Source organism: Vespa crabro, chromosome 11 (genome assembly GCF_910589235.1).
Source record: "Vespa crabro chromosome 11, iyVesCrab1.2, whole genome shotgun sequence".
NCBI classification, from domain to species: Eukaryota; Metazoa; Arthropoda; class Insecta; order Hymenoptera; family Vespidae; genus Vespa; species Vespa crabro.
Genome location: NC_060965.1, coordinates 3,611,901 through 3,630,679, shown reverse-complemented (window position 1 = coordinate 3,630,679; position 18,779 = coordinate 3,611,901). Strand labels below are relative to the sequence as shown.

At 33.1% G+C, this 18,779-nt stretch overlaps 1 protein-coding gene across 1 annotated transcript in view; it reads right to left on the bottom strand.

Moving 5' to 3' along the window:
* The window catches only part of LOC124428253 (E3 ubiquitin-protein ligase MYLIP), a 118,272-nt gene that overhangs the window by 12,638 nt on the left and 86,855 nt on the right, over positions 1-18,779 (bottom strand). Inside the window, exon 2 of the mRNA XM_046972144.1 lies at positions 8,638-8,834. Within this exon, the coding sequence (XP_046828100.1) occupies positions 8,638-8,834 (197 nt within the window). The remainder of the gene's footprint in view (positions 1-8,637; positions 8,835-18,779) is intronic.

The following is an 18,779-nucleotide window of genomic DNA, read 5'->3' as shown; positions in this document are numbered from 1 at the left end:
AGTAACAATGAATTACTTATATTATCCTATTCACGGTCGGTGCTGTAATTTTCTCCTTAAATTTCCTTGTTTCGCATTGCAGTTATAACAGTTTGTGATTCTAATATAATAAGAGGATTGAAAAAAAAATAAAACATACGATACAGAAGAAAATTCATATTTTATTTCACGAAATGTCTTTTTTTGCATTTCTACTAAGATAATAAAAACAAATGTTAATTACGATTGAACTTTGTAAATTTTATATCATTAAGTTTTCCATCCTATCATCGAAGCGCATAATTCGTTTTTCAATTTTCCAACACATACGAAAAACAATAGACCCTCGATGAGGCATAATTTTCACAGTAGAAGATCGATCCGCTTGATCTCTGAAATTATCTGAATTAGCTTTTTTTCATAATTTTTCACGATAATAACAATTTTAATTAATCGAATATCCCGCAATAGAGATAATTCAGAATATATTCAAAATCAAGATCATTGTTGTTTGTTCACGATGAAAAAGTAAACAAATTCAAAGAAAACAGGCAAACGGTACGACGAAAGAAAATTTATTGAAAATCTTTTTATATATATATATATATATGTATATATCCTATTTCTTTACCTTTTTTCAATGAATCTTTCAATGAATGATTTAAAATTGTATGAAGGAAGACTCTAACAAGACATAATATATAGTGAGATTCAAAAAAATAGATAAAGAAGTCTACGCTTTTTTTCGGATTTGGCGAGTAAGCCGCTCCCAGAGAAGGATCATTCGCGACCGGCTAACTTTGAATTATGCCGGACTACGCTAATGAATGCTCTACAGCATTCTTTTCATTGGTACTTTATACGAAAGTCTAGGTAAAATTTCTGAACGTTCACGAGCAAGCGATGCTTTCCGGTAGTGAGATTAGAAAGAACAATGAGACAAGGTGTACAAAGTAAGTAAGTAAGTAAGTACTTACTGAATTGGGAAACTGAATTGGAAGCGATTTTACTTTCTATTTTAAAAGCATCCTATAGACTTAGCTTTGAATTTATACGATTTATGAGGATCGTTATTTACTGGTAACAATAACTTACTGATCCTCCATGCTAATAATTCACAATAGTTCGCAAACAGTTCTATGGTATTCAACAGAGATTACGTCAGACAATGTTCAAATACAATAACAAAGTGAACATATCTTTAAATAATAAGTAAGTAATAATAAGTAAAATGTTTTTATAGTTAAACATCGTCAAAGTTTCATAGTTACAAATTTTCGAAGCAATTTCAATATCGCGATTTGACAAATAGTAGAAACCGACTAAGGTTTCCTATAGAGATCAGAGAAACGCTTTCCTGTCCTTTAATCATTCAAATATTGTCACGGAAGTATAGAGACGACTTTACAAGGAAAAGTTAGGACGTTTCGCGCTATCGAAGCGATTCTCACCGCGGAAATCGCAGACTGGGAAATCGGAAACAGCGAAATACTTCAGTTAAATCCAATATCTGCGGAATGAGGCGGAGAATTCTCCGTTCGACGACGATACCATTGTAATAACAGCTGATTTATATGCCCGAAGCTACCAACTCTGGCCAAGTTACTCCATCCCTTTTCCTTTAGCTCTCCTCCGCCACGATCCTATCTTTCTTTTTGGTTTCACGTGTCTCCTATTCTCCATGTCTCTCTATCCTTCGGCTCATATTTCTTCTCCCTAATATTTGTTTTCGATTTCAAGCTCCGAACGTTTTTCTTTTACGTCTACATACATATGTAGCTTTATCTACTACTTCGTCATCGTTTCTTTTTTTTTTTTTTTCTTTTTTTTTTTTGTCAAAACCTTTATTCTCCATTGTTTCTTTTAGGATCGAATCGTCTTACTTATTTTTCTTTCTTTCTTACTTTTTTTTTTTTTTTTTTTTTTTTTTTTTTCTTAATAATCCGTGTTCGGTTTGATTAAAGTATCCCAAAGAATCAACGCGGTTATCGGATATATTTGCTATACGCCGGAAGGTGTTTTCTGATAAAATATTTTCTCTTCGACCTCGGCTTAGATCTTTCCTTCGTCTAGATTTAATACGGCCAAGAAATATATTTTTCCTGCGAGGAAAGATTCTTTTTAAAATTGATCGACGAGTCTTATTTCAACGGATCGAAATCTATCGACATAAAGTTATTATTTTCTTGGAAAAATGTTAAGACATTTTGAGGGAAATAAATGCATTGGAAAAATCGATTAAACAAGGACTCTCTCTTTCCCTCTCTTTCTCTCTCTTTTTTTCTCTTTCTCTCTCTCCCCCCCTCTCTCTCTATCACTCTTTTTTCCTCATTGAAATCGCATACCAGAAACGTGACATAAATATTTTTCTGAGGACGTTATAACGGCTACGATGGATCGCGAGCAATATTTCTGATCTAATGAAATTCTATCGTGGCGATTGAATACCGATGTATGGCCGATAGAATAGTGTGCCTCATAGTGGCTCTATTAATTTCACATCCTGCTTCCAAAAGCACTCGAGCGAGTAACTTTTAATGACATTCATCGATCCTTTACTCTACGTTATTAATCAAGATATAATATTGAAAGCAAAATGCGCAATTTGTCATTCGCTAAAATTTCATCATCGATTCGCGAACTCCGATTGTATTCAATTGGATATTATCTATATTTAATCATTACTAGGAATTATTTTCATTTTGACAATATACCGAAGATAAAGATCCTTAAAATTTATCAACAGGAAAAATGTTATTAAATATTATCCTATCTGGACTCATAAAATTCTGTCATATTTTTTTTTATCTTGGTTGATATTGCACGTAGAAGATCGTTCAATATATATATATAATTTGCAAGAAGCTCTTTCTCACTCTCTCTTTCTCATAAGAGAAAGTTATTAATTTCCCAATATACTATATCATCCTAGTAAGATCTCTTAACACTCCTTCATCTCTCGAGCAAGCCTCCTTTGGTGGAAGATTCAAATCCTCTGTGAGGCAGCGTTGAGCAATTAAATCTGGTTTGCGTCAGATTAATTTTGCACTGTCGTATGGCTAGTGTTCTCTCTCTCTCTCTCTCTTTCTCTCTCTCTCTCTCTCTCTCTCTCTCTTTCTCTCTCTTTCTCTTTCACACACATATACACATCTCTGACTTTGCAGGAGAGCGAGATCGCAGCCGAGGTAACGAAGGAAACGCGAGTAAAGGCGGAAAACAGCGCAACGCCGTAAAGCCATAAATTCGTTAGAGATTAATCGGTGCGCCCACTGGAAGTGTCTGCAAGAGACCCGCCTTGCTTTTCCTCGTGGTTAAAGGTGAACGTACATACGTGCGGCTCGTACATAACGACGACTTCAGTGTAATGCCGTTCCAGAACGGCATTACGAGCTTTAAAAGAACGAACACCAAGCAAATTGGAATGAGGTTCCTTCTTCAGGTTTCCAAATTGCTTTTCTTCTTCTTCTTTATTCTCTTCGTTCTATTAATTGCGCCCAAGATTTTTGATCTCTCGAGAAAACTCATTAATGTTATACGTGTTGTATCATAAAATGTAATATAAGAGATTTATTTCTAACTTCAATTATTGAATCTTTTTCGATGAAAAAGGAAAAAAAAAAGAACATTAATTAAAATATTATACGATTTTATGAGAACATTTAAGGTACATAAAATATTTATATTTTTCTTTTAGAAAATTACTGAAAAAATATATGAAAGAAATTAAAGAAGTAACGAGAGAATATTCCTTCTAAAAAAAGAAACAGCTCGTATGTAACTTCATTGCCTCGAGGTTATGGTAAGAAACGCAAGAAACCAACTCTTCTAATAAAAATCCGATTGTTAATTAAGTTAGTTTTTCTTTTTTTTTTTTTTTTTTTTTTTTTTAACGTTACGAAACCTCGTTTACATTAACGTAAATCTGTCCATCATTATAATCCATAAATTTTCAAATTAATAATAATGCATGCATTTATTAAAAAAAAAAAAAAAAAAAAAAGACGGAAACACATACGTAGATTCTTTTTCATCTCGTAAATAGAAACGATAAATAATTATAGCCACATTTGCTGAGAACCATTAAAAGCTTACCGATATTCGAGTACATACGTAGACATAAACCCATGCATACGTAAAATTCGTTGGAAAATGATTTACGGAATGTGTTACGGAAAAATTTTATTATGCGGGATGGCATAGCTTCTGGCGTTTCTCTTTCGCTTTTATTTTTTTTTTTCTTTTTATTTTTTTATCATAAAAAAATGTAAAATGTTTTATGGATGATAATCGAAACGACCATTGTAATAAATTTTTCTTACTACTCGGTTATAATCAAACCATCCAATAAAAAGAATTAGATGGTTGAGTTCTAAGTATCTAAGATCTGGAATAATTTCATATACGTTGCTCTCTGAAACATTTAGACTGGAGTACTTATATGTAAAGGAGAGAGAGAGAGAGAGAGAGAAAGAGAGAGAGAGAGAGAGAGAGAAAGAGAAAGAGCAAAACCAGGCAAACCACGATTAAATTGGAATTACGAATCGATCTGTTGAAATCTCCGACCCTAAAGTACTTCCTAGCCACCGCGTTGCAATTAATTAAACTGGCGACCTGATTGCGCTGCGCTTAATTACGACGATTGTTTGGGAAACTTCGCTGGCGTGTGCGACTTGCATCGTTGATTTTCTTCTTTGTCATGAGCAAAGAAATCGTGCGAGAAAGCATCGATGAAATATTCGATTTTGGCTTGCATGGAAAATCGACCCACGTTTACCGTGGAAGTTTCTACACGGTTGTCTTACATTATCTTAACTTCTTTTTCTCTCCTTTATCATACAAACGGTGTATCATTGGGTAAACTACAAGGAACGAGAGATTATATTTTTAACGATGACAAGCAAGTACATTTACATAAAACAAACAAAAAGGAAACACTACAAATATAAAAGAAGTCTAGGACAAAAAAAAATATATATATATATATGTACGTAGGTATTACATAGGTAGGTTAGGCGAGAACTCTTTCTCACGACGACGCGATAAATCCAACGTGTGGATTCTTTACGGCCTTGCGGAATTCCGTAACCATTTGTCCTCATTTACCCAAGCAACAAAGCCGATAGCGTCGCTCTTTGTTTCGAAAGCCATTAGTAAATTACCTCTCTTTGTCTCTCATCGTAATCAAGGGTATTTTTCTTTCAAAGCATCGTGTCCATGTTTTTAAACGACGACAGTAAAAAACGCGTGTCCCTTCTCTTTAACTCTTCTTTTACGTGATAAAGCCAAAAATAAACACTAATTAGTACAGACTGATCAAATATATATATATATATATATAAAATCCCAAGATTTAAATGGACGTATCGTTCAAAGAAATAAGAGAGAAAATACGAAATAATGTCGAAGTCCGTATCATGTAATTATGAGCGTATAATAACGTATTACGTTATTTTGAGCGAGAGAATAACCGTGAAAGAAAGAGAGAATAAATGAGATATTTATTCTATAATTCTGTAGTAACAATTTCTAAAATTTTGATAGAGTTTGAAACAAGTAAATAATTAATATTTGTTATGAAAACGAGGGAGAATTTCGAAATACAGGAGGTAAAAGTTCGGCCTCTCTGGTTACTCATAAGAGGGTGGCTCATAGGAGATTAAAGAGTGTCAGGGGTTAGCTAGCAAACAAATAAGCTGCTGTAAATTAGAACTGTACCGAAGCTACCGTGTTACGTTTACATTACTATTTCCTATATACATTCACCGCAATTGTGAATACTTTCTTTTTTTCTGCAAGCATTGAATTTATGTAAATAAATGAGTATATATTTTATAAAAATGTGTATATGTATATATATATATATATATATATATATATATACCTAATTCCGAGCCGTGAAAATATATTCAAGGATAATATTACCAAGTGCAATCAGTGCATTTTGGCAATTCTAGTATGCAATTTCGTACGTGCTTGCAACGCGAATCTCTTTTTCTCTTTCTCTCTTTCGATCGAAGATCGATCGATCTTCCAGGAATTCTGATTGCACGAGAGTCCTTCGTAGGGAAAGTATTCAACGTTATTTGGATAGAAAACGATTTTACAGAGTACTAAAATCCAACTTTACTTTGATCGTATCTTTTCTCTCGTTTTTTAACTTTCTTGTATCGCTGTACGAGTGCGGACGTTCGCACGAATAAAGATAGAAAGAGAAAGAGAAAGAGAGAGAAAGAGAGAGAGTACGTCCTTTGCGGATTACGAAAATAAAGCGGAACGAAGCTTCGTAACACGGACGTATACTTTGCATCTCGCGGGTTTCCACGTAACGAGCCAATCAGAACTTCAAACAAAGCCATGCATTCTCCGAGGCGGGATTTTCTATTTCGTTTATGCTCGCCGTCGTCTTTCTTCTTATGCCGACAACCAGAAAGTAGGGTAATCTTTAGCATTTTTTCTTACCTTTTTCTTCAAGAATAAGAAGGTATTCCTTAGAAGAGAATATCAACGTATGCCGTGAATAACGTTATACTTTTAGAACGAAGTCTCTTAAGATATAACATCCTTGATATTCATTTAAGATCAGTTGAGTTGAAATATTGTTTGCCGAGAGTCAGCTTATAATATTGAAATGAAGTTGAGCGGTGACTAGAGCAGAGTGGCCCATCTTCAAATTGCGTCAGGAAGAAATTTACTCAGTGCAATTTTCCAACTTAAACCTGTTTATCATCCCTGGTTTTATAATAATTTACGCCAGCAATGAATCTGGACATAATTCTTCGATAATTTAAATGAACAAGGTCTCGTTTTAAAGAGGAACGTTTACACGAACAGATGGATTATCAGAACTTTCGAAAAAAAAAGACTTAAATTTTCTTTGGAAAAGAATCATGCTATTTTTTCTTTTTTTTTTTTTTTTCTTTTACAAAGAAAATCACTTTAAAATTTCTTTTTTAAGACTAGGTCCACTTCGTATCATTATAATAATAATAATGATAAGGGGAATAAATAGAAGAAGTTAAATATTATATATATCATGAACATAATTACATTAATGAAATTCTCTCATGAAATCAATGTGAAATAAAAGTTGATAGTAATTATGTAATTAATCGGTAGTAAAATGATTATTTTTTACTTTTCGATTAAATAAATAGATCTCGTTATACTATTGATTTAAAAAACAATCGTCTTGAATACACGCACACAATGTGATTTAAAGTTTGATACCAGAGAGAATATAAAACCTTTCAATTAGATGAAATGCCGAACAGTTCTTTTCTACTTTTCGATTAGACTAATAGATCTTGCTATACTATCGATTTTTCGTGCTTTCTTTCAAAAGACATTAAATGCGATTGCAATTTGTCTCAATTTTAAAAGAATAATTATATACAAGTAGACGTCATCGTTAAATCGTGCATTACTTAACAGTTATTTCCACGTGATGAGACTAACTATTTTCGTAAGGATCTTCGTTTGAACTTTTAAGCGGATCACCTCTTTTAAATCAACCTCGATTTCATTTCTTTTTGCTTGATACGACGATATTCAAGATGCCAATTTCTCGTTATCAGTTTCTATCTTTTTACATGCTCGCACGCGTTCTATTATACTATCTCGATTTATTATTCTTTCCGAAAATATTCTTGGAGGGAACTTCACTAAAAAAGAAACTTTTATAGTTGGGTGAGACTTTATTAAAAAGGGACTTTTATGATTGGGTGAGATTTTTTTTTTTCTTTTCTCCTTCTTCTTCCAGGTTGAATCTTTCTAAGAATCCTTTTTTTCTTTTTTGAGATTGGATCCATTTATCGTCGAGGAAATTACGACTCACATCGATTTAGATTTTTATAAGATGGAGTTTTTCGAATCGTTTCGCATTATATATAGAAAGAAGATTCTTTCTCCCACGTGGATAAGATAAATAGAACACTCGTATTAGTGGCCACGGACACAGGTATCCATAGGCGCGATTAAGTCCAACCATAGATCCCAAAGTAATTTGCAAAATCGCGAAATCACGACTGATCGTACTTAATAATGACTGAAGCTTCCGGTGTTGGATGGTTGAACTATCGATCAGCCAAGCCTAACCCGTTTGCATTTAGTGTTGAGATCTGAATTTTCGCTAATTGTAAATGGCACGTTATTCCGGAATTTAATTTTTGCTTTGATTTTTAAGTAACCATAATATAGTAATATAAAAGAACAGAGTTACCGTGGATCTTCAGAAACAGTAACCTCCACGTGGTTACATTTATTTTCGGTATAATATATATCATTCTTTTTATGATATACACTCGATCTCAAGTAATATTGGATATTTTCTTGCGTTTTTTTTTTTTTTTTTTTTTTTTTTTTTTTTTTTTTTTTTTAAATATATTATTATCTAAAATATATATGCTTCGAATGAAATTTAACGAACGGTCTTAATAACTGTGATTTCATAAAATATTCTTATATTTGCGAAATTTAAAGTTTTTATATATTTATATAAATATATATATATATATATATATATAGTTAATTCATTCACAAACATTTTTAAAAAGCAGCAATTGATCACAAAAAATTGAAACGATTCTATAAGTCAGTGAGGTAAGCATAGATTATAAAAAAAAAAAAGAGTACGAAGAGAGTCCAAAGAGAATTTCTTACCTGGTAGCTTCTTGTAGCAACAGGTGAGGTGGCACCCAAAACTTAACCCTGAGAGCGAATCTTAAAGGCACCACGCCTCCACCGGTCTGCCTTTCTATAGGATTTCTCAAATTCAACCAGAGTTCTTCGCCTTTTGCGTTCTGATACTTTAATCCGAAATAGTCGCATTCTTTGCTGATTCCCAAATAATCGCATGCCTACAAACAAAGAAATTTTTTTATTAGTGTATGATCAAAGTTTGATTGAGGAAGAAAAAGAACAAAAAAAAAAAAAAAAAAGAAAAAAAATGTAATAAACGAATAAAATTTTCAAAACGATTAAATTCCAATTGTTATCGTATATCCAGAAACTTTACGTCGAAATATTAATCATGATTATCGTTTTGCTATATATATGTACATATATACATGTATATAGTTCCATATTCTCTCTCTCTCTCTTTCTATCTATCTATCTTTCTTTTATATCTCCAAGCTTCCTATCTGACTAGCTTCGATGTCGCACGTATAATTAACCGTTTATCCGGACGTACCGGCCGATTAATCCGCACAAAACCGCAGGCCAATTCATGGGAAAACAGCGACTCGAGCTGCCAGAACGGCAAACAAATTGCCGGTCATAATTTAGAAAGTTACTGCAGAAATGGATGTGCGCACACGAACACAAACACAAGTATTATTCCCTGCAAAGCTATTATCCACACGCACATATTTTTTCTCCCCTATGATTTCTATCCATTATCGTAAAAAGTCTTTTCTTCATCGAATCAAATCTGACATGGTGAATCGAATCAAAAAAAAGAAAAAAAATACGGAATTCATAATTACGTAATCATGAAACACGTTATATTGATTCATAAAATTATTATATTTATCATTAATGAAAGATTTTCAAATAAAATACTGATTAATGTAGAGACTACTTTATTTGATTGTACCTTTAACAGGATTACATAAACATTTAGAATCTCAATTATTAGTTTATTAAACAGTAAATTTATCAAACAAGAGTTCAAGTCGGTTAGCTCGAATAATCCAAGCCCTACCCAAAGTTACTTGGAGTGTAAACTGTTTACATAGGTATGTATATCGCATTCGAGTTTCCAAACCAGCACACTACTCGGTTTACCCAACTGGTCATTGTCACGGTACCTTGCATCCTGATTGCCTATCGGGTCTTCAAAGTGTTAGCTTTTAAAAACTAGATTCGTGTCCTTCATTCCAATGTGAAATTTAAATACATAACCTTTATTCATTATTGCTTCATCGTATCACTGAATTATCATGATACATTTGGACGTACGATCGAACTACCATCTTTGGCTTAATTACAATTTCAAGGTCTTCCTGTTACAACCTTATTACATGGCACCTTTGCTATTAATGGATATCGTCATTCGACTAGATGGATGTGATCCATCAAGGTTACTTTTCAAAATCATTGTGTACGATGGTCAAAGAATATTAATAGAAAATATATCGGGGTCTCTTAACGTCATATCAAATTTCATTAGAATCAATAGTATTCGATATTACGATCTTTATTATGATCGCTGATTTTTATCGAAAAACAAATAAACATAAAAGTACAATCATTCGCTACGACAAACTCATACCATTGATATTATTAATCGAATACATGACATTACTTGAATACTTTTATTAAAATATTTTTTCGTAAAATTCTTTATTGGATAGAATTATATTTATAAAAAATATGTTCGAGTTTATCGATATCTATATTCTTAGAATTTTATTCTGGGAATTATTAAAGAAAAATGAGATGGTTATTTATACAAATAGAAAGAGAAAAAGAAAGGAAACGCGATTTAATCGACGAGGAAAAGCCGAATGCCGAAGAAAAAGGAAGTTCGAACGAAAATTAAAATCTCTGACGATTCCAATTTTGATGCGGCCACCAAAGGAAAAGTTGACTGGTTTCCTCAATTCTCTCGGAAACAATGAACGGACCTTTCGCGAATAAATATTGAACTTAGTAAGAGACGAAGGGCGAGAAGAAAAAGGACAACGATCAAACCTTTGGACGTTCATAGAAGTCGATCGCTCTTTTCGTTCGAGTCGAGATACTAAAACCATTGAAGAAAAAGAAAAAAAAAAAAAAAACAAGACAAAAAGAAACGAAAAAAAAATATACAAGCCTTTGATGAGATCCAATTTTGTACGGGGAATGCTTTTCTTAAAATATATAAAATACGTTTCATTTCAATTCGCTTTGGGCGATCATCGAAAGCTTTCTTTAAGTTACTACACGAGAGAATAATAATTATTCGTCCCTACGCCCCCCACCCTTTCCTCTTCACAGTACTTTCATCTCATTTCCCCAAAGAAAACTTTCTTCTTTTCTCATAGAAACACACGGTTGCTCTCGCTGAGGATTTAACTTTCTTGTTAATTATTTCCCTTCTTTAACGTCCAAAGAAAATGCATCTCATTCAATACTATACATATATAATTATATTTTATAGATCGTATATTTTACTTTTATATTTTACTTCTATAATTGTTTCACGTTTAATTATTACTATTTCAACAAATGAAATAATATTCATTAGTTAGAAGAACATTCTTACTGCCAAGGAGAGAACGTATATCATTTACTCATGTAAATAGCATGTTATAAACAGTTAAAACTATTTTCGTCAGAGATTAGCTGCTACTTGCGAATCTTGGAAAACTCGGTCATGCGCATAGCGATAAGGAAAATTCACGGAGAGTGAAATACCGGTTGTTTCTGGTGCAATAAATTCCATCTCTCTTTCTCACTCTAACTCTTTCAACTTGTCCCTGGCAGAGGCACTTTCGTCGTTTCAGTGACTTTCAGAAACAATAAAAAAAAACCTCAAGATGAATAGTTCGCGTTGCAAGTATTACTTAACTTCGTTTATTTGTCGGACGCAACACGTCAAATGACATTAATGTCAAGAAAATCTTGAACGATCCGACGGTTTTTTTGTTTCTTTTTTACATTTTCCACTGTTCTTCTTTTCTTTCTTTCCTTTCGGATATTCTAATTTTGGTTTTTTTTTCCTTTCTCTTTTCCTTTTACTTTTCGTCGAAAAAACTGTCGAAAATATCGTAGCGAACTTTTAAAGTATCGTCCGAATGTAACTGGGACGAAAACTTACAAAAAGTAAAAGTTTCTAAAAATACATGGCTAAAAAATGTATAAAATCCCTTCGGTCCTCTTGTTGCCATGCATTCGACAAAAATCCGATGAAAAGTGAACGACACGATATTTAGTTGACTGAGTGAAGTTCATATTTGCTCATAAAGTCGTTCATTTCACTCAAACAATAAAGAAGCTTTGACATAAACCGTATTAGAATTCGTACCGACAAATCCGATAAAGATTAAAGTTACAAACCGTAAATTACGATCATTTTATCCGATTAATTCTTTACTCTTGCTCGTCGATCGATTGTACTTTTAAATGTTGATTTAAATCGAAACGAGATCGTCGAATCCATAAATCGAATCTATAAATCGTTCGACATATTGCGACTGTCCATTTAAAATCACATCTTAATACGATAAATAATTTGTTTCCCCATAGATCCGAGGCAGTAAATTCCACACTCGTTATACCAATGAATACTACTATTTTATATCGATCAATCGATACAAATTTATTCGTAAAATTTCCTTCAAAAAGAAATCTTTAGGTTGCAATAATATTTTTCCATTATTCGTAATAGTATGTGAAAAAAGATTTAATTATAGCAAAAAATTGAAAATATCTTGTAGAAAAATGCAATACTATTTTAATTACAAGATTCATTATTTTAGCACATAATGATAACGATTTTATTGCGGTGTATTTAAAACGAGAAGATAAAGTCGAATTTCGAACGTGCACCGACTACAGACAGATTTTAATTATGAAACCAAACGATCCCATTCGTTTTGAGCTTGCTTTGAATGAACCGCTTCAAGTGATAGTGCGCTTTAGTGATCGAAATGTACCCTCGGGAAACCTCGTTGGAAGGAAAAATCTAAAATGCAGAAAGCATCCATCGCATCGTCCTATTTTATATGTAAAGTTTTTTTTCTCTTGTAGATTTAACGTAACGCAAATAAAGGGAGAAAATTAATTTTAATCGCGGCACAATATGCAAATTGTTATTATCAAACGTAAACATCATCAAATTGATTCATTGAAAATATTTATTCAATGTTATATTCATTAAAAGAAATGAACGTACATAATATTTAAGAATTTTATATATATATATATATATATATATATATATATATATATATATATATAAAGAGAAGTTCTTGTTTCGCCGATCTTTTCGCAATATCGAATCTTTCTCGCCTTTGTTCGGATTATTTAAAATTCACAGTACGTTCGGAAGAAGGAAATGTTGTGCGGTTAAAAAGAAGAAAAAGAGAATGAGAAAGAGAGAGAGAGAGAGAGAGAGAGAGAGAGAGAGAGAGAGAGAGAAAAGTTCGTAGCTCGTTGTGGGTGCAATCGTTTTCGATATCTCGATATCACATGTCACTTTTGGCGCGGTTTTCGAATACAATAAGCGACACAACGAGACGCGTCGACAACGAGAATTTCTGTTGCCTGTGGATTTGCTCTGCCCCAGGATACAATTCGCTCGTCCTCTTTTTATCTTTCTTTCCCGTCCTTTCTCTGTATTCGTCCAAGCTCGATGCAACGTGTACGCGACATGCACGCGTGCATCGTCGACTTTCATAAATATTCAGATGGCACGGCAGACCGTTTTGAAAAATCGTCGGTACGATAACTTCGAGAGAGAAGGAGAGAGAAAGAGAGAGAAAGAGAGAGGAAGAGAGAGAGAGAGAGAGAGAGAGAGAGAGAGAGAAAGATGGACAGAGATAGAGAAAAAGAAGAAAATGGGAGAAACGAAAATGGTGAGACAAAAGAACGCGTCGAGTGGCGCCATTCTATTTTTGCTAAGTACGTGTACGCGTTTCGTGCATCTGTGGGCGAATAAATTCTGTGAAAATTGATTCGCATAAAATAGAAATACCGTTATAGAAAACGAAATATTCCGTTCATTATTTTCAATTAACCATTAAACGTTAAACGGAATACAAATAAAAATATCTCTTTATTTTGACGGAATAATTATTGTGAATAATATATTAAAAAATATATTCAATTTCAAGAAGAAATATTAACTCATAGAGATCTTTTGTTTTTATTCATCGTTGAAGTTAGATATGAGCTTCGTGTATTTGATGTAAGGGTTGGTATGCGTAACACGCACGTTTAAAGCAAAGTATGCGTGCGCGAGTGTATAGTGAAAGCGTGACGACTACTGCAAACGAAGTAATTTGCATTCGTGCCGTCAAAATTAATACTGGGAACGGTGGTGGCGACAAGAATTAAATAAACTCGTTAATTCGACGCGGCGCCAACAACAGGAATGAGCTTCGGCTTGTCCGGTTGACCATAATCGGCAGATTTCCGAGGATGTTCCTTGCATGGTTACGTATACATATGCTATATATATATATATATATATATATATATATATATATATATATATATATATATATAGCATCATAATGCAAACAGCGTACATCGGCAATTCCGAAACGAAAATATCGATCCTCGTAAAGTCCAAACACGATCGATCCTAACGACGATTACAATGTTATTCATGAATCTAGTGTAAAGCATTCCTTCGAATATCGATTGGTAGAATATTTTGGCATATCTATATATCACAGATTCAGATTGTTTCATGCGATAATAGATCGCCTATTATCTAAAATAGTCAACCCGATTTAGAAGTTCTCGAATCGTTTGCATACGGTACACAGTTTAGGATATAGTTTTGGCTTAATCGGTGGAACTCGAAAGCCGATCTCTCGACAATTATAGACGACAATCTCGGTCGATCGTTAAATTAGTACGACTAATGAAAACGCGAACGATTGAAAAAGATATATAACAAAGGCTCGCTCGAATAAATTATAAAAATTCTTGAGAATAAAGTTTGAAAAAGATTGTTAGAAATATCGATAGTAAAATTTGAAATAAAGCTTAACGATTCATCTCTTCTTGTTGACCAAATTATTTATTTCTACGTATATATAAATATATATATATATATATATATATATATATATATATATATATATATATATGTGTGTATATTTTTTTTTTCGTCGAATTTATCATGAAACGGTTATCAATTTTCTATGATACATGTCGAGATCAAAGGACACCGATCTCGATGAAAGCTTCAAAATACATTTTATACGTCAACGCGACTAGCTAAAGTGCAGTTTGAAAGAAAATTGTTCACGTTTTTTTTTTTTTTAATCGCGGAAATGAAAAGATAAATATACTTTTGAATTTTCTCTCTCTCTTTCTCTTTCTCTCTATCTTCCTCCATCTTTTAATTCTCAAAGTTATAAATATTAATATAGAACCAATAAGCGAATTGTTTCTTCTCGATAGAATTATGGAAAAGTGAATGAAATTTTTCACGATTTATCGCTTTAAGAGAAGAAAAAAAAAAAAGGGAAAGGAAAAAAGAAATAATTAAGAACGCTCGAGCTTGATCCGCGTGCGCGCGCAAAAAATAAAAAAAAAAAAGAAGAAGAAAAAAGAAAAGAAAAAAGAATTACAGCGAGCTCGTTAGGATTCATTAAAAATTCCACGTAGCTTGGAAATTTTTAAAGCGAGCGTGACGAGGACCCGACATGAACGCGTTTCAGTTTCCTAGCTTTACGAGATTGCGTCATGTTATTAGAAGGGTAAGAGAATTTGAAAAGAAGACGTGAGGAACGTTTAACGCTTCTCATGTTGCAATAATGTAAGTATATAATATATCCCGAACAAAATATAAAAATAGATAAACGACGACATGATAGGAAACGCATATAAACTTGTGTGTGGCGATAAGGAAATTGGATAGATCAAAGTTTAAATTCAAATTCAAGATCTTTTGAGGAATAGTATCGTAGGTAAGCATCAGGAAATTTAAAATGACATTACGAGTTCCACGAATTCTTAGATAACGTGTTCGTTTCTATGAGATCTTTGAGTCAAAGATAGTAAAGGTAGGATCAAACTTTCCAAGAATTATCGACAATTTTCTCTCTAACGGCGAATACCGACTCGTGCGTAACATCTACGTACTCTAAGAGATTTGATTTTCAAAGGAAGCATTTGCCTGGTATTTTACGAAAGGCTTTATGCAATGAATTTTCGATTTACGATATACAAAGTTAACGGCTGAATGCATCTCGAATTTCGAATTACCTACAATGAGAAACGTACGCGCGAAGCGTATTCTCTTTTTCGTAGTGGCGTTAAAAAGAAATGTAAAAAAAAAAAAAATAAAATAAAAAGAAAAAAGGAAAACGAAAAAAAAAAGAAACAGAAAAAAAAGAAAAGAAACAAAGAAGAAAAAGGAAAGCAACTCCTCGATATCCTTTCGCTCGTTTCGTTCCTCGCTTAAACGAAACTTAACTCTCGTAGCTCTTCGTGTTCGCACTTTACTGGATGTCGGAGATAATGGAGGTCACAATGAACGATTCTCCATTTCGCACGGAAAGGGAGGAACGTGACCGACCTACCGAATCCCTTTCGAAGAGTTCTACGATTTTCTTATTTACCCTCCTCGCAATTTCAATTGTGGAATCTTCGTGAGAGCTTGCGTTTTAATGCCCAAAATAAAAAGTAAATTTCGAAAATCTCTAACGACTGTTCAAAACGAATGGGAAGATAAATGTGAAAAAAAGAAAAAAAAAAAAAAAGAAAAAAAGAAAGAAAGAAAGAAAGAAAGAAAGATAAAAAAGTAAAAAATAAAGAGTAACCAAAGAATCGACTTTGTCGATCGTGCTCGTTTTTTTATGAGAAACATTTTGAATATTTTTAAAAGCGAATCCGAGCACCGCACGTAGGCGTACAGAACAAACATAAGTGCGTATGATATATGGGTTCGTATATTTATAGATTAAAAGAGGATACACGTGTATAGCATGACGTGGATAACTTTTTGATATTAAATCGAACTGTCCACGTAATCAATCCATTTTTAAACATTTATTTCTCGAGTTTATTATACGTATGAAGAAATATAACGAATCATAGAGCTCGAAATATTTTCTTATCGGTGTACGTAGTATGATATTTAAAAACAACAATGAAAAAGTAGGCAAACAATATCGAATGAATTTACGGGATAACAAATCTCTCGAATCAAACGAAAGAGATACCTGTTGCAAAGAGAAGAACGAAACGATCCCTTCCTATGTTTCCGACAGTAGGTATACGGCCAAACGAAATTCTAAGAAGAAAGAAAGAGTGAGAGAAAAAGAGAGAAAGAGAGAGAAAAAAAGAAAGAGAGAGAGAGAGAGAGAGAAAGAGAGTGTGTGTGTATCCATGTGCGAATAATGCAATTTCGAGAAGGTAGCCGATGTGTACGGTGTGACGTTATTAATGCGATTCACGAGTCGTTGATCCGGAATGGAAATCAATTTTCCAGAAAAGCGGAAGTTCTATTCAAGTGAGAGAAAGAGAAAGAGAATTTATCTTCGGCGTTAGGCGCGTTACTTCCACCGTTTCGACCGGCCCCCTTTTACATCGATGTTATATTCCGTGGTTATATACGTACTTGCTATTCCCAACATAAAATATTACGATAAAATTCAAAATATAACTCAATTTGATTTTCTATTCGATCACATTCATCATTAACCCATTAAGTTTATTATAAGTCCAATTTCAGATACAAAACCGTACAACTATTTTGTTAAATATTTATTCGAAAAAATGATAATTGTCTTAAATATTGTTCTAAAGAAAATGATTTTCTTTATGTCGACCGAAAGAAAATCAAGATCTATCATTGTTATTTACTTTCGTATTTATAGCGAGTATCATCCCATGAGAGCCTTAATAAAATAGTATAAAACAAAAGGTGAAAGTTATTATAAGGTACACCAGAGAGAAGAACATTTACCGAAGTATTTCGACAAAAGCTTCGAGAATTTCGAACGGCAAGAACTTTCGAGAGAACAAGAATTCAGAGCATCTTCTGTAAGAATTCGTAGGTCCAGAAAAGAAAAGAAAAGAAGACAAAAAAACAAAAAAACAAAAAAAAAAAAACAAAAAAAAACAAAAAAAAAAAAAGAAGAAGAAGGTATCTCTTAGCGAAAAAGTTAAAGAGAAGTAAGTTGGACGACATCCTTGGACACAAGTTATTTCGATCCTTTTTCTCTAATTAAAGTAACTCGTGTACATGAAAGAAATTACTAAAGTATATCAGTTACGAAACAAAAAAAAAATAAAACAATAAAATCAAATGGAGAAGAAAGTTTACGAGACTTATCAAACTAATAACATTATTTAAACTCATTTATATATATTATTACGATTAAACAAGACTAATTTTATCAGTAATGCTGATAAATGGAACGCAAAATGTCAGCCATTGCAGAGAACTTGATCGTGACTAAATTATAGATATAATTTGACGAGAAAATTACGTAACGTTTTATCGGCGTATATACACAGAACGGAGGAAGAAAGTTCAATGGTTAAAATGATAAGGAAACGCACGTGAGTTTAAGTTGAACGTCGTGATAATTTTATTTTTCCTTTATTTTTTCTTTTTTTTTTTTTTCATTTCCCCCCCCCCCCTAAATTCGTGCTCCATCCGTACACAATTTAATTATGTACGTACGTTTTGCAACTAAGTACGTGGCAAATATACCAAGAGGTTATTGCAAGAGAAATCGAGGAATTGCAAATATGATGGTCCAACGCAGTGCACTGGCCTCACGGAAGGTCAACTTTGTTTACTGCAACGATCGCGTACGAGGAATCTCGCTGCTGGTTTCCACCGAAGTAATCGTCTCTCTCCGGTACCCAACTCCTTCCCATTATCCAGAAAAACAGATATAGAGATAGAAAATGAGAGAGAGAGAGAGAGAGAGAGAGAGAGAAAGAGAGAGAGAGAGAGAGAGAGAGTAGAACGTCGTAAAAAGATCGTAAAATAGCATCTCCTTCCTCGATCTCGAATCATCCTTCATTACACCATCTCGCGAAGATTTATAACTTCCTACGGAGTTATAAAACTTTACATCCGTTCGTGGTTTATATCATAGAAATTTATTATCGAAGAA